This window comes from Eurytemora carolleeae, unplaced genomic scaffold, assembly GCF_000591075.1.
Source record: "Eurytemora carolleeae unplaced genomic scaffold, Eaff_2.0 scaffold1032, whole genome shotgun sequence".
Taxonomy (NCBI): Eukaryota; Metazoa; Arthropoda; class Copepoda; order Calanoida; family Temoridae; genus Eurytemora; species Eurytemora carolleeae.
This window is the reverse complement of record NW_019398312.1, coordinates 82,677-97,422: the sequence shown is the minus strand read 5'-3', so window position 1 is coordinate 97,422 and position 14,746 is coordinate 82,677. Positions and strand designations below refer to the sequence as shown.

Below are 14,746 nucleotides of genomic sequence, written 5' to 3'. Positions count from 1 at the left end.
CTTATATTATACGCTTATTTTTACTTATATGTCAGCTATAGCTGGCTAAATACTAAATAGCTAGATCGAATTAGCTGACATTTTTCGAGGGAACCCTTGAACACCCTATAGGGTAACATAGGCAAAACCAATTTGAAATTTTTTTTTAAATTCAAAATTTTATTGAAGCTAGCGCTCTAAAATTGTATGTGCAACGCCTGGCATTTCAGCTAGTTCTTCTATAAAGGTAGTAAAGTCCAATTTCAAAGTGCAACGTAAAACTTATGAAAATTCTAACTTATTCTGCTATTCTAATATTCTACTATTCTACTATTCTACTATTCTACTATTCTACTATTCTACTATTCTACTATTCTACTATTGATATACATCGAAATATGCTTGTTTGTTCCAGTACTAAACCTAAAGAAATATGAAAAAGTTTAAAGGGACTGAATTAATTGAATTTGAGCTAGGTTGCCTAACTACCTACTGCTGATTCAAATCTGAATCACCAATTAAAAGTAAAAGATGAATGAGGATTTGAATCGCGAGGCAGTATAGGGAGTTCAGCGACCTCTCCAATTCAGAAAATTCAATCCCTGAAGATTTGACTTATTTTATTACAAATATTTTTTACAAAATATATGCTAAAAAACAAATTATGTTTTTAAATTTAAAAAGATGTTTAAACCTTGAAGCCATATATCTAGCGACCTGATGGTGTAAACCTTATTATCTTTTATATCTAGCAACCTGATGGTGTATAAACCTTATTATCTTTTATATCTAGCAACCTGATGGTGTATAAACCTTATTATCTTTTATATCGCATTTTTCATATTTTGAAATATTGAAATATTAACATTAGGTTTCAAAGATAGAGTTATTAGAAAAATACAGTTTCTTTACTTTCCTACATGTCATGAAAAGAAAAACCTTATGAAAATCTTGGGGCCTCATTCCTTCGGCTGTTCTTCTTTTCTTTTCCTGTGCAGTATCTTCGTACATGATTTCCTAAATATTTTTATAATTTCCTAAATTTCTTTATAATTTCCTAGATAGTTTTATAATTTTCCTAGATATTTTTATAAGTTCCTAAATATTTTATAATTTCCTAAATATTTATAATTTCCTAGATATTTTTATAAGTTACTAAATATTTTTATAAGTTCTAAATATTTTGATAAGTTCCTAAATATTTCTATAAGTTCCTAAATATTTTAATAATTTCCTAAACATTTTCATATTTTTTTTAATTCTGCTTTTCCGTGCTATCAAGCCAACCCAGCAAAAAAAAAAATAACAAAAATTAAGTCAAACATATAATTTAATCTTCAAGTTTAAAATAGTTAGCAAAGATAAAGGTGTCTTCAGTGGGACCTATAAAACTGTGATATAGGAAGATAACTGTTAGACTTGAATATTATAATAAACATACAACATAGGGATTGCACTGTACAGTGTACACTGTACAGTGTACAGTGTACACTGTACAGTGTACACTGTACACTGTACACTGACAATACACTTAATAAGATGATGTTTAAGCTACTGTTGTATTTCTAAAACAATTTGTTTTTTAAAAAATGAAATAAAGAAAAAATTTTTAATTGTCGTCTTTCTATTTCACAGTTTTATGGGTCCAATTCCCATAAAATCTTAATTTTTGTTTTATGATAGATAATATGTCTCAAACCTTGGAAGGCAATAGTAGATCGTCATTCAGGGATTTAAGAAAAAACTGGACCTAAAATAATTCTAAGCATTTAATTCCTTTCATAAATTCTTTGCTATGATTTTTTTGTTGAATAATTTCCAAATCTGTAATAAAAGAACTATAATTGCGTTATGATTAGGGTTTCTAGCGATAAGGGTAAATCGTTTCACGAAAATTTCGGATTTTTTGCGAAAAAAAAGTTTCACCAAATATTTCGCATGTTTTGGCATTTCGTTCGCTCGAGATAAATGCGAAAATTTTCGCTTTTTTGCGAAATTTCGCTTTGATCTGCTTCGTGAAACAATTGGAAATTTTCGCGAGAAAGAATTGCGAAAATTGCGCGAAAAAAACAAATCCGAAAATTTCTGGGGAAAAAATGCAAAACTTTTACGAAAAAAAAAACCGAAGAGAAATTATTAATTTGCACAAGTTTCTTTGCGCTATTTGTTGCAGCTACAATACTTATGGCTTCTGTGGAATTTTTTTTTTCCCGTGAATTTTTTTTTCCCGAAATTTAGCATTTTTCGCTTAATTCATTCTAAAGAAAAAATGCGAAATTTAAGGAAAAAGTTTGGGAAAAACGAACGAAAATTTTCGCGAAATTTTCTTTCGCTAGAAACCCTAGTTATTATATGGACCTTCCATGTAAATTGACGACAAGAAAACTGTTGAATTTTAACAATTTTTTTTTTTCTCTCCTGTTGCATAAATCCGTAAGTCACTCTTAAAGAGATCCGCCATAAAACAATTTAGTTTAAAGGTAAACATGCTTTTAAGAATCATTGTTGCTCTAACAAAGGTTTAGAGAGTACTGTTGTAAATCGGACACTCGTAAACAATATTTAGAGTACTGTTGTAACTCTGACACTCGTAAACAATATTTAGAGTACTGTTGTAACTCGGACACTCGTAAACAATATTTAGAGTACTGTTGTAACTCGGACACTCGTAAACAATATTTAGAGTACTGTTGTAAATCGGACACTCGTAAACAATATTTATAGTACTGTTGTAAATCGGACACTCGTAAACAATATTTACGGTTCCTTACCTGGCGGTCCACTTGGGGGAAGAGAATGACATGGGTCAGAATTCCTAAAATAAATCTTAGAACTTCTAAAAATATTAAAACATTTAATTTTTTTTGTTTACCTAAAATAGCCATGGTTGGATGCTCTATGTTTATAACATGCTTGTACAGGGGACTGATCTAAAGAGCAAACTTTAGTTTTCTAATAATACTGCCGGGAGAGCTAGACATAAACACTAAGATACTGGTAGAAAGAGCTTGGTCACCTGGATTTGACGGTTTTCTCTATATTTCAGAAAGCTGTGACTTTCGATCACAATTTGACCCATTATACATATTTTTTAGCCTTTTTTCTTAGATACTTTTTTGACAATCCGCAAGTTTTAAGATTATTGAATTTAAACAAAAAGACTTTTTATTTTAAATGTAATAAAACGAATGCTTCTAACTCTGGTTAGTCCGGTGTGCATGGTGAAGAGATCAATGACAATACAATACTTTTCCAATATAGTGTAGTACCTTAACCTTATTGTTAATGAGCTTCTTCTTAATTAAATGATTAATTAATTAATTGTAATTATGGCAAGTGTAATCAATACGGTAAGTGTAATTGGTTTAATAGTGTTACTTATGGCAAACGTATTACATAAAAACATTAGTTAGTTAGAGCGGTGAAATCATTACCTAAGGCGTTACAAAAATGCTTTGCACTACTTTTATCAAAAAGTAATAAGGGAAGTTCTGTTTACCTCACGATTCTTCACCGTTAAACCACAGTCAGGAGAAAGAAATGGAAAACTGTAATCAAATCCTTAGAAATAGAAAATATTAAAATTTTTAGAAAAATTTTAAATTTCAAATTGATTATACGGTAGAAAGTTCTTTGAGCATTCCATTATGTGTTAATTAATGTTTACTCTATTGTAATTGATCATTTTTTTCTCTTGAACCAAAATCATAATTTAAGGGATTGAATCCGTAATTTCTAGTGGCATCTTGGACTACCCAATGTGTACATTAGCGGTTCCCGGGTACTTAATTGATTATCAAGTACAATAGGTGGCAACAGAGAAATGAACCAATTATACACGACGTCATAAGTGTCAAATATAACAAGGAAAACGAAAATTTCTCAGATTAGTTGACAGGTTTTTAAAGATTAAATAAAAAAGTGTAAAAACAGAAAATAAAGAATACATTTAATTGCACTTATTTTACTGTAAGATAAGCACTTTATTATAAAACTGAATTGACACTTGTGACGTGAGAATACAGCTGTACCGAGAGTGTACAAATTCTACGTTGCCATCTATTGTACTAGAATCTATTTGCCGGGTACTAAATGTCCAGTTATAAAGGGTTTAAAGGGCGTCGTTCTAAATCGGACAAGACACTCTGTAAATGAAGAGTTACTTGAAATCATGTTTATTATTATTATTATTATTATTTATTTGCTTATATAAATAAACATATAAGGTTTTATCTTCATCCTATAGATGGCCGCCAAACGGCTTGATCAAATTGTCAGACATTTTTTAGGCAACTCATTAGTAGACAAAGACTTAAAAAAATATAAATCGAAATTTTCAAAGATTTTTTTAAATCAAAATTTTTTAAATTATTTAATGGCTTATGTTCACAGTTCCTAGCTTTAAGGGTAGTAACACTTCTAACCTGTAGCAAGGAGTAGACAGGTGGCTTCTACTGAAGTTCCATCTAATAAAGTAAATGTATTAGCTCCTGAACATCTAGCTATTCCACTACAAAGAGAAGACACTATTAAGAATTTCAAGGACCAAAATACAGTTCATTATTCGGATATGGATCTTAGAAAATGAAAAAATGTTCTAAAATATAAAAATCAAACAATCATGAGAGCTCTAGTACCTAATATAGAGTTTTTGGGACACCCTATTACCAAAAGAAATCCTTTCGTTGTTAACTGAATTATTGAAGATCAGTTGATCTTTTAAACACTTTACAGAATTAGCCTAACTAAGTCCTCCACAACCCCCCTTCAAAAAAAATAATCTTACAGTTGAGAAACATGTGCTTGGGCCAACTTTTCAAGGGCAGATCGTTAAAAAAAAATAGACNACTAAATATCTGCAACATTCCATTATCAGAAAGTGAAGAATACGACATTTGATGAATTCTTTCGATGTATTCGTTATTAAGGGTTTCACTACCTTTGAAGCTGATTTAACAAGATCTAATCCAATATCAGCTCCACTGTAGGATATATTATACCTTTGAAGCTGATTTAACAAGATCAACTCCAATTTCAGCTCCACTAAAGGATATAATATACCTTTGAAGCTGATTTAACAAGATATAATCCAATATCAGTTCCACTGAAGGATATATTATACCTCTGAAGATGATTTAACAAGATCTAATCCAATATTAGCTCCACTGAAGGATATATTATATCTATGAAGCTGATTTTACAAGATCTAATCCAATATCAGCTCCACTGAAGGATATATAATACCTTTGAAGCTGATTTAACAAGATCTAATCCAATATCAGCTCCACTGAAGGATATATTATACCTTTGAAGCTGATTTAACAAGATCTAATCCAATATCAGCTCCACTGAAAGATATATTATACCTTTGAATCTGATTTAACAAGATCAATACAGCAACAATATCAGCTCCACTGAAGGAGTTATTATACCTTTAAAGCTGACTTAACAAGATCTAATCCAATATCAGCTCCACTGAAGGATATATATACCTTTGAATCTGATTTAACAAGATCAAATCCAATATCAGCTCCACTGAAGGATTTATTATACCTTTAAAGCTGACTTATCAAGATCTAATCCAATATCAGCTCCACTGAAGGATATATATACCTTTGAATCTGATTTAACAAGATCTAATCCAATATCAGCTCCACTGAAGGATATATTTTACCTTTGAAGCTGATTTAACAAGATCTAATCCAATATCAGCTCCACTGAAGGATATATCATACCTTTGAATCTGATTTAACAAGATCTAATCCAATATCAGCTCCACTGAAGGATATATTATACCTTTGAAGCTGATTTAACAAGATCTAATCCAATATCAGCTCCACTAAAAGATGCCCCAAGAATGACAACTTCCTCATTCCTAAAAATATTTAGATTAAGCAGTCAAATCTGTAATCTATACACAGGGTGAGTCAAAAAAAAAGTTTCCCGGTTTTGAACACTTCACGAATTCGAATCATGGTTACGTTTTATTTTGAGCATAATCAGCTGCCGCAATCCATTTCCATAATTTACTATAAGATTGAATTACTGAAATCAGAAATTATCTTATTAGGAATAAATGGAATAAATAATCTTTTATAATAATCATATGAGGAATCCACTTATATTTATAAATGCGGAGTAAAGAGATGAAAAAATTTTCTGCTCTTTAAATTATTCATAATTACCCGCATTTCTAGCCAAATCTGATTGTAAAAACAAAAATATATCAAAATTATGATTTCACGAAGTCTTCAATGTTTTTTTAAAATGTAAAAGAACAGTATATCTTTTAATTTTGATTTGGTTAAATTAAACGATTTATATAAATCTTGTTTTGTTACGAAACTGTGTGAATGCTTGAAAATTTATGTTGATTTAAATAGTAGGGATATGTTTGAAAATAGGTATTATCCAAAATAGATTCTTACACCTTTAGAGTGGAATGAAGTAAAAAAATCAATGTAAAGCACTTCCCGCCTTTAATAAATATATGTTGTAATTTGTTTTTACTTGGCTTGGATTGAAAGATTTATACTATTGCAAAAGATAACTTTGCAGATTTGGCACATTTCCAAATCCAGTGCCAAAAATGGGTCAAATTGTAGTCTTGAACTTATGTCCCCTGGATTTAAATACCTGAATGTTGAAGCATATCTATAATCACTGCTATGAATAACCTTTCCTTGGAATGTTTCAATACCTAAATTGTATTCTAAGTTAGATATGTAAATTGTTTTGATTCTAAATCACCATTTTCTGAGCGACAACATTCCTGATTCTTGCCGTTAAAAAAAAGACTTAATTCGGTCAAAAATCCCTTAAACTGACGCTGTTTTATCATTTATATATTATACTTGATTGAAAACCCAGCGTCGCCTAGGGTACTTTCACTGCACATAGTTACTTCCACCATTTACCCGCACTAGGTCGGAAATAACGATTTTAGCTATTTTCCCTTTAAATATGGACCCACTTAATCTCAAGACCAAGCTATTCCCTACAAACTAACAAACAGAGAAAACAAATGTATAAATTTATATTACGAGTAAATATGAAAATTACCATTGACAAGCGCTGCCGCATGTTTTAAACAATTTAGGATATTTTTTTTAATGCATTAAAGAACTGTTTGTAATATGAACTGAACGCTGAGTTAATAGTTTTTGTACCTGGTATATCAGGATAGTAAGGTGTACCTGGTATATCAGGATAGTAAGGTTCTGCGTATGTGCCAGTACACACTATTACAGCATCAAAGTAATCCTTCAAAAAAACTGTTTTGTCCAATCGGTTCCCATGACAAACTTCCAAGGCAAAAATCCCAAATTGAAGACAAACTCATGGAAGACAAACTCATGGAAGACAAACTCATAGAAGACAAACTCGTTGAAGACAAACTCGTGGAGGACAATCTCATGGAAGACAAACTCATTGAAGACAAACTCATGGAAGAAAAGCTCATGGAAGACAAAATCATGGAAGAAAAGCTCATGGAAGACAAACTCGTTGAAGACAAACTCATGGAAGACAAACTCATTGAAGACAAACTCATGGAAGAAAAACTCATGGAAGACAAACTCATGGAAGAAAAGCTCATGGAAGACAAACTCGTTGAAGACAAATTCATGGAAGACAAACTCATGGAAGACAAACTCATGGAAGAAAAACTCATGGAAGACAAACTCGTTGAAGAAAAACTCATTGAAGACAAACTCATTGAAGACAAACTCATGGAAGACAAACTCATGGAAGACAAACTCATGGAAGAAAAACTCATGGAAGACAAACTCGTTGAAGAAAAACTCATTGAAGACAAACTCATTGAAGACAAACTCATGGAAGACAAACTCATGGAAGACAAACTAATGGAAGACAAATTCATGGAAGACATACTCATGGAAGACAAACTCATGGGAGACAAATTCATGGGAGACAAACTCCTTAAAGACAAACTCAGGGAAGACAAACTCATGGGAGACAAATTCATGGGAGACAAACTCCTTAAAGACAAACTTTCGATTTACAAACTACTGAAGGATACACTCTTGGAGGACAAACTCCTTAAGGACACACTTTTGAAGGATGCACTCCTAAAAGAGTAAGAAGAACAGGGAAAACTTAAAAAAATATACCCATCAAGAAGACTACTAAATATAGCTGTCTTTTTTGGAAGATTGTCTTTTAGAAGATTAGATAAAATTTTTATCATAAAAACTTTCCTGCACTTTTAAACTTTAAATATTTATATCTTAGCTACATGCTTACAAAATACAAATACAAGTAAAATTTATTAAAAGTTTAAATTTAAGCAAAACAAAAAAAATTAAATAGATAATTTTTTAATATGTACTTACAAACTGTGTTTTATTGCTCTCCGAGTTAAAATATTTAATTTTCCATTTCTTCTTTTCAACTTGACAAATAGAACCTATATTGGGAACTTTTGTGTAGAATACTCATAATCCCGTTCACTTGATCTCGATATACACTCTGGGCACTTTTAATTTGAGGATCCATAAGTAATTTCTCCCCTGATCAAAGCTTCCTTTAACCCATATATATCGAATAAAGACTAAATCTACAGATTAACTAAAGATCGATATCAAGCATTTAGATCGAGATCTTCAGAATACAAAAGTTCCCACACCTGAATTCTCTTTTGCAATCACATGATCACCATTCTCGACTCCGTTCCATGTTTCATTATTGTTTTCTTCAGTTTCCTTGGGATCAGTTGGCTGTATGTTCACAACCTTGTCAAAATTTACTCTTACCATTTAAAATAAAGCTTTTCGCTCAAAGATATATATGTCAGCTATAGCTGGCCAAACAGCTGAGCCAAATTAGCTGAAATTTTCGAGGAAACCGTTGAGTATTCCGGGGGTAATATGGGCTAAAAAAAAAAAATTTTTACTTTAAATCGAAATTTTTTTCGTTTTAAACTGCAATGAAAAAATATTGATTTTCAGATGAAAAATCAAGGATAACTCAAAATTTTGGCTCAAACAGAGTATTATAGAATACAAAAAAAATAGAGAAAAGAAAAGAAAAAAGACTCAATGATTTTTGATTAAAGGTCTAAAAGGTCTAAAAGGTCAAAAAGGTGTTACTTCCAACTCAATAAATGGAATTAATAAAACTGAAAGCGACATTTGAAGTGACCCAGGCCTCCGTGCAAAGAAGGCAATGCCCGATTTACAATGGTACCCTTTAAAGCTTTGTCTGATCAAGTATAATTGAGATTTCAATGTTTACAATTTCAAAAGTGACTTGCACATTTCTGCTGTAGGAAATCATGGCGGAATTATCTGAATTGAATACTTTTGAACCTAGAAAAACCAAAAAATCGTTCCAAACTATTTATGAGATAAAAGTTTCAAAGGTTCTGTTGTAAATAGGGCATTGTCATTTTTGCATGGAGGGTCACTTGTAATTCCGCTTACAGTCCCTTTAGTGTAGCTTGTATTTGCGTTAAATATCCCTTTCTAAGTAAGAGTTTTAGTTGATTCCTTGGTGTTGAATTTGATATATTTCTTTAAATCAAACTGTTCTGCAAACTCCTCTAGATATTCTAAAACCTAAACAGACAAATAGTTTAACCAATATTGAAGCTTGTCTACAGATTTGCGTAGCTGGGATACAATGATTATTGGGCCTGAGTATTGAATAAGCATGAGAGAACTAATAACTTTAGGATCTTGGCGTTATGAGAAAATGGCTCGTTAAACTGAGTGACTGAGACCAAAGTAACTTTATGACCTGATAGTTATGTTTAAATGACTAAATGACCTGAGAGTGATTAAAAAATGATTCAATGACCTAATTGTTGTGAATAAATTACTTAATGGCCTAAGAATGATGTATAAATGGCTCATTAACCTGTGAGTGATGTATAAATGACTCGATGACCTAAGATGATGTATAAATGACTAAATGAAAGGAGAGTGATGATTAAATGACTCAATGACCTGAGAGTGATGAATTTATGACTCAATGGCCTGAGAGTGGTGATTAAAAGACTCAATGACCTGAGATTGATGTATAAATGACTCAATGACCTGAGAATGATGAATAAATGACTCAATTTCCTGAGAGTGGTGATTAAAAGACTCAATGACCTGAGAGTGATGATTAAATGATTAAATGACCTAAGAGTGATGAATAAATGACTCAATGACCTGAGAGTGATGAGACTCAATGACCTGAGAGTGATGATTAAATGATTAAATGACCTGAGAGTGATGAATAAATGACTCAATGACCTGAGAGTGATGAATAAATGATAAAATGACCCGAGAGTGATGAATAAATGACTCAATGACCTGAGAGTAATGAATAAATGACTCAATGACCTGAGAGTGATGAATAAATGACTCAATGACCTGAGAGTGATGATTAAATGATTAAATGACCTGAGAGTGATGAATAAATGAGAAAATGACCTGAGAGTGATGAATAAATGATAAAATGACCTGAGAGTGATGAATAAATTATAAAATGACCTGAGAGTGATGATTAAATGATTAAATGACCTGAGAGTGATGAATAAATGATAAAATGGCCTGAGAATGATGATTAAATGACTCAATGACCTGAGAATGATGATTAAATGACTCAATGACCTGAGAATGATGATTAAATGACTCAATGACCTGAGAATGATGAATAAATGATAAAATGACCTGAGAGTGATGAATAAATGACTCAATGACCTGAGAATGATGAATAAATGAATCTTTAATTGAGCTCTTCATTGGAACATCTGGATAACACATAATCTCCTTTGGAAGATTAGTTTTCAGGTCTCTATACATGCTTGATACTATCCTTTCACCCCTACCAAAAAATTATATTAGATATTAGATATTAGATATTATTGATTTCAGAATGGCTATAGTTGAGAAATAACGAGGAAGTCATCATCGTTTTTCTTTCCCAAAATGTGTTGAATTCTAGCAGTTTCCTACATTGTGTGTGTACCTGCAGTAGCATTAACTGCACGCAACTTTTATGGAGAAACAAGTTTTGAAAAGAAATATATGTAAATCTCCTGTATTCTTGATAAAACAAGATGTTAAGGGTACTGTCGAGGATCAGGCATTCCACTTGAAATAACATCACAGTATTTCAAAACCTTGTCAAAAATCACGATTTGACCTTTTCAAGGAATTGATGATATTTTATGTATAGCAGAATTCATATTTTAAACGACTTCAGAGATCAGAAGTTTTTGTGAAAAGGTGAAAGTCTTCAATCTTGAGCTTTATATTAACTTTGACAAACATGAAGCTTATAAGGGATACAGGGTGTCCCACAAACATCACTTATAAGGGATACAGGGTGTCCCACAAAACATGACAGTTGGTAAATAGTTTAGAATGTCTTCTTCCATAATTTGTTTAATTGTTTAATACCCAAGACAATAATAAAAATATTATAAAGGAGTCATGTTATCGTAAAATTAAATTCAAAGTAAATTATATTTGAGCAAAAGATTTTTAAAAGAAAGAAACAACATAAAGCCTTTACCATCTAATGTGTGGAAGACGACATTCAAAACTATTTACCAACTGTCATGTTTCGTGGAACACCCTGTACCTACAACTAATTTCGGGAATCAAAAGTTTTAACATTAAGATTAGATTAGGAACTTTGAATTTGAGACAGACGCTCAGTAGAATTATTTTCAATATTATTTACTTTTCATCTTTCCCCGTTTTTGGATTATACACCCACACACCTCCAATTCTATCAGACTTCTCAAATACTGTTGGTTTGCATCTAAAAAGAATACAGAAGATAAAAACTTGAACTTTTTCAGCAAGACAATTTTAAAAGGATGGTTCTGATGGGGACTTATCAGCAACTTTATTTAGTCTATAAAAGTAAAAAGTCAGTATACGGTGCTTCTGACTTTTTTGGAATAGACAAAACAGTGAAACTTCAGCTAGAATTAGTAATTTTTAATTTACTATATAATGGGACTGGAGAAATATTTTGAAAAAAAACAGATGTGTATTACTGTGCATTTCATTCATTTTATAGAATAAAGTATAAAGTATTTCAAAATCACTTCCGGGTTGACCTGTAAGAAGCTGATGCATGCCGGGCAGCACAGAGACCTCCAGCTCCAGCTCCAATAATTGCAATCTCCATTATCTGATAAAAGTACAAAAATAGCACTTTAAAAACAAAATGTATAAAAATAGAGGGGACTAGTTAATTTAAATAAATTGTGTTAAACCTGAGCTGGGAATGTGTTCATACTTTTTTAAACATTCAATATCAAAAAAAGAAACTTTTCAAATATTCATTCGCACTTTTTTATTTTAATTTCTTTTTTCATAAATGAACGGGTTTTATTGTTTGTCAACAAAACCATCCGTTAATTTTCACAAAAACTTGTCCAAGTATCATCTGATCGTATCAGATTTTACTTTCATTTCATCAAATATTGCCAATACTCTCGAGATTTTGTCACTTAGTAAACACTTGAGATAGTCTCAACAATTTTTATTTTTTATATTTTACTTGGATTTGAAATCTGAAGAAAATGGCGATTAAAATAAGATGCTTGCTATTTTCTAACTATATTGTTATATTATTACGGGTGCACTGGAGTGAGACAAATATTCAATCATCACCTATTTATATAAGCATCCATGTTTAATAAACTGACAACCTAAACTCAAGTTGCCCTCCATTGTAAAGGTAACAGGCTAGATTCAAGATAAAATAATGATCGTTGATTTTTTAAATTGTAATTTTTAATTCCGGTTTTTCTGGATTTATGCAGCACATGTATGGAGAAATGACGATATCTTCCTCATTGTTACTAAGCAAATGGTTTAAAGAGTACTGTTGTAATTAAGCATGCAATTCTTTAATATGGAGCTGGGTCACCTATAATTACGACCGGCCCATTTTTGAAACGTCTTGTGTTTCAACAAGGGCAGTAATATACAGACTAGAGAGTTATAAGACATAATTAAAAATATCCATTTTCCGATTCAAAAATTTAAAGTCTAAACCTCTATGAGTTATTGTTATTTTTCGGTCTGAAAACGGATTGTTTTAATTGTGGTTTCCCTCAGTCTCTTTAACTTGCGGAAAGAAAAAAGACTTGACTGTCTCTATATTAAGTTAATGTTCACGGTCTTAAAATGGCGTCGTCCTTTTGCTGAGATTGTTTTCTATAATATATTTTCCATTCTTAAGCGAATAATATGATTTTTCTAATGGTTTTAATACAACAACAAAAAAGGTTTGTCACTTTTGGAACATTATCATGGTATTAAGCAAACTTCCCCTGAATTTCAAGTTCAAGAATGATTTAGAAGCTTGTACTTTGAATCTGTACATAGAACTGAACGAGAAATAAAGTTTTAATTTAGGAAAATAATTGAAAATACGCAAGAATCTGATGGCATAATATTGCATTACGAAAACATAATTTTAATGGTGTCCTGGAAAAAGGAAGATTTGTTAAAAATAACGTTATTCTTAAGTTTAATTTATCAACTTTATTTTTCTGAGAAAGCAATTTTTATCCTTTATCACAATATCGTTAGTTTTTAAAAACGTTCAAAAATTTATTTCGTTCATACTCATAAATATCGTTCATTTTCCATCTATTTCATTCGTTTTCTCAATGACCGATTGTCCAGTAAAATCGTTTGTTCAAAAAAAATAGTTTGTACTGTAAAAAACCATCGTTTTTTCAAAAATTTGTTCAAAAATTCGATCGTTCAGTAAAAAACGATCGTTTTTTAAAGTTCGTTCAAACGATTTCAATCGTTCGTGTTTATTTTCATTTGTTTTTGAAAAAGATTGTTTTTCATTTCTCTGAACGATTAAATTTGTTCGTCCATCATTAGTTTTTTTTTAACAACGCCATTTTTTAGGAAAAATCTGACGAAAACGATATATAGATACAAGTATATAGATAAAACGATACCCACCTTTATGTTTATCTTTATTTAACCTTGAGGTCATTATATTTGAATATTGATGGGTCGTCTTTAGATTCTTATTCTTTGAAAGGAAAAAACTATTAGAATTTAAATAACTCTATAATATTCAAATTTAACGGCTAGCATTAAAAATATAAGCATAGAATTTTTTTTACATACAGATTTTGTTGACACTCTGTTTTACTAAGTCAGAATAACGTAACAAAAAAAAAGAATCAAGAATTCAACATTTCAAGGTCTTGTGAGTAGATCTCAGTAACACAAAGAATGATTATGTTCTTACATAATATATTGCTTATTTGACTTTTACCAACTTACAAACTTCATCAATATTTTGTAATTTGAAATTTATATTTATATTTTTTGATTGGGCGTTCGTTTGTTTGTTTGTTCGATAAACGTCAGAACGGCTCAGCCGATCGGATCCAAATTTTTTGTGGTATCTCACTTGACCCCAGGGAAAGTGAGGATTTTAAATCCTCCAAAATCCTAAAAAATCTGCGAACGTTTTATTTTCAAAATGGCGGCATGAAAACAAAATTTCAAAGCTAATTGTCCCTAAAAATAAGAAGCGTGAAGCGCCTTGAAAGCATTATAGGTAATATATATCAAATATGTTCTTGGCCCCTTTTTTGTTTTTCAGTTAAAAATTACAAAATTACAAATATTTGTATATATATAATATATAATATTTATTAGTTCTCTATCTATCTATATATCTATCTATCTATCTGGAGGATATAGAGAGGATGGAGGATGCTGGTTCTGAGGCTGTAAAATGTACCCAGTGTACA

General features: G+C 31.0%; 1 protein-coding gene across 6 annotated transcripts; it reads right to left on the bottom strand.

The window, feature by feature from the left end:
• Nucleotides 1–1,685: 1,685 nt before the first annotated feature.
• Nucleotides 1,686–13,335, bottom strand: LOC111717207 (flavin-containing monooxygenase FMO GS-OX5). 6 transcript variants are annotated; one of them, XM_023492724.1, is made up of 15 exons: nucleotides 12,624–13,330; nucleotides 12,065–12,138; nucleotides 11,680–11,760; nucleotides 10,692–10,815; nucleotides 9,489–9,557; nucleotides 8,627–8,732; nucleotides 8,334–8,407; nucleotides 7,149–7,242; nucleotides 6,616–6,679; nucleotides 5,776–5,854; nucleotides 4,404–4,489; nucleotides 3,479–3,540; nucleotides 2,852–2,909; nucleotides 2,751–2,794; nucleotides 1,686–1,729 (listed from the first exon to the last, which is right to left on the bottom strand). In XM_023492724.1, the coding sequence occupies exons 2-11, from the start codon at nucleotides 12,133–12,135 to the stop codon at nucleotides 4,478–4,480; spliced, it is 774 nt and encodes a 257-aa protein (XP_023348492.1). In that variant the 5' UTR covers nucleotides 12,136–12,138; nucleotides 12,624–13,330; the 3' UTR covers nucleotides 1,686–1,729; nucleotides 2,751–2,794; nucleotides 2,852–2,909; nucleotides 3,479–3,540; nucleotides 4,404–4,477. The 6 variants fall into 6 exon arrangements, with proteins under 6 accessions (XP_023348492.1, XP_023348489.1, XP_023348490.1 ...); XM_023492721.1 differs by having other exon boundaries at nucleotides 4,404–4,445; XM_023492722.1 differs by having other exon boundaries at nucleotides 4,404–4,445; nucleotides 8,627–8,738; nucleotides 9,495–9,557.
• Between the last annotated feature and the right edge of the window lie 1,411 nt (nucleotides 13,336–14,746).

What these genes read in the sequence shown, in the direction of transcription:
- LOC111717207 (XM_023492721.1), bottom strand. Translation starts at nt 12,135, where the DNA reads ATGGAGATTGCAATTATTGGAGCTGGAGCTGGAGGTCTCTGTGCTGCC. An exon ending in GATTGCAAAAGAGAATTCAG is followed by an intron (nt 8,408 to 8,626) that starts GTGTGGGAACTT and finishes TTCCCAATATAG; the next exon opens with GTTCTATTTGTCAAGTTGAA. An exon ending in AGATATGCTTCAACATTCAG is followed by an intron (nt 5,855 to 6,615) that starts GTATTTAAATCC and finishes AAATATTTTTAG; the next exon opens with GAATGAGGAAGTTGTCATTC.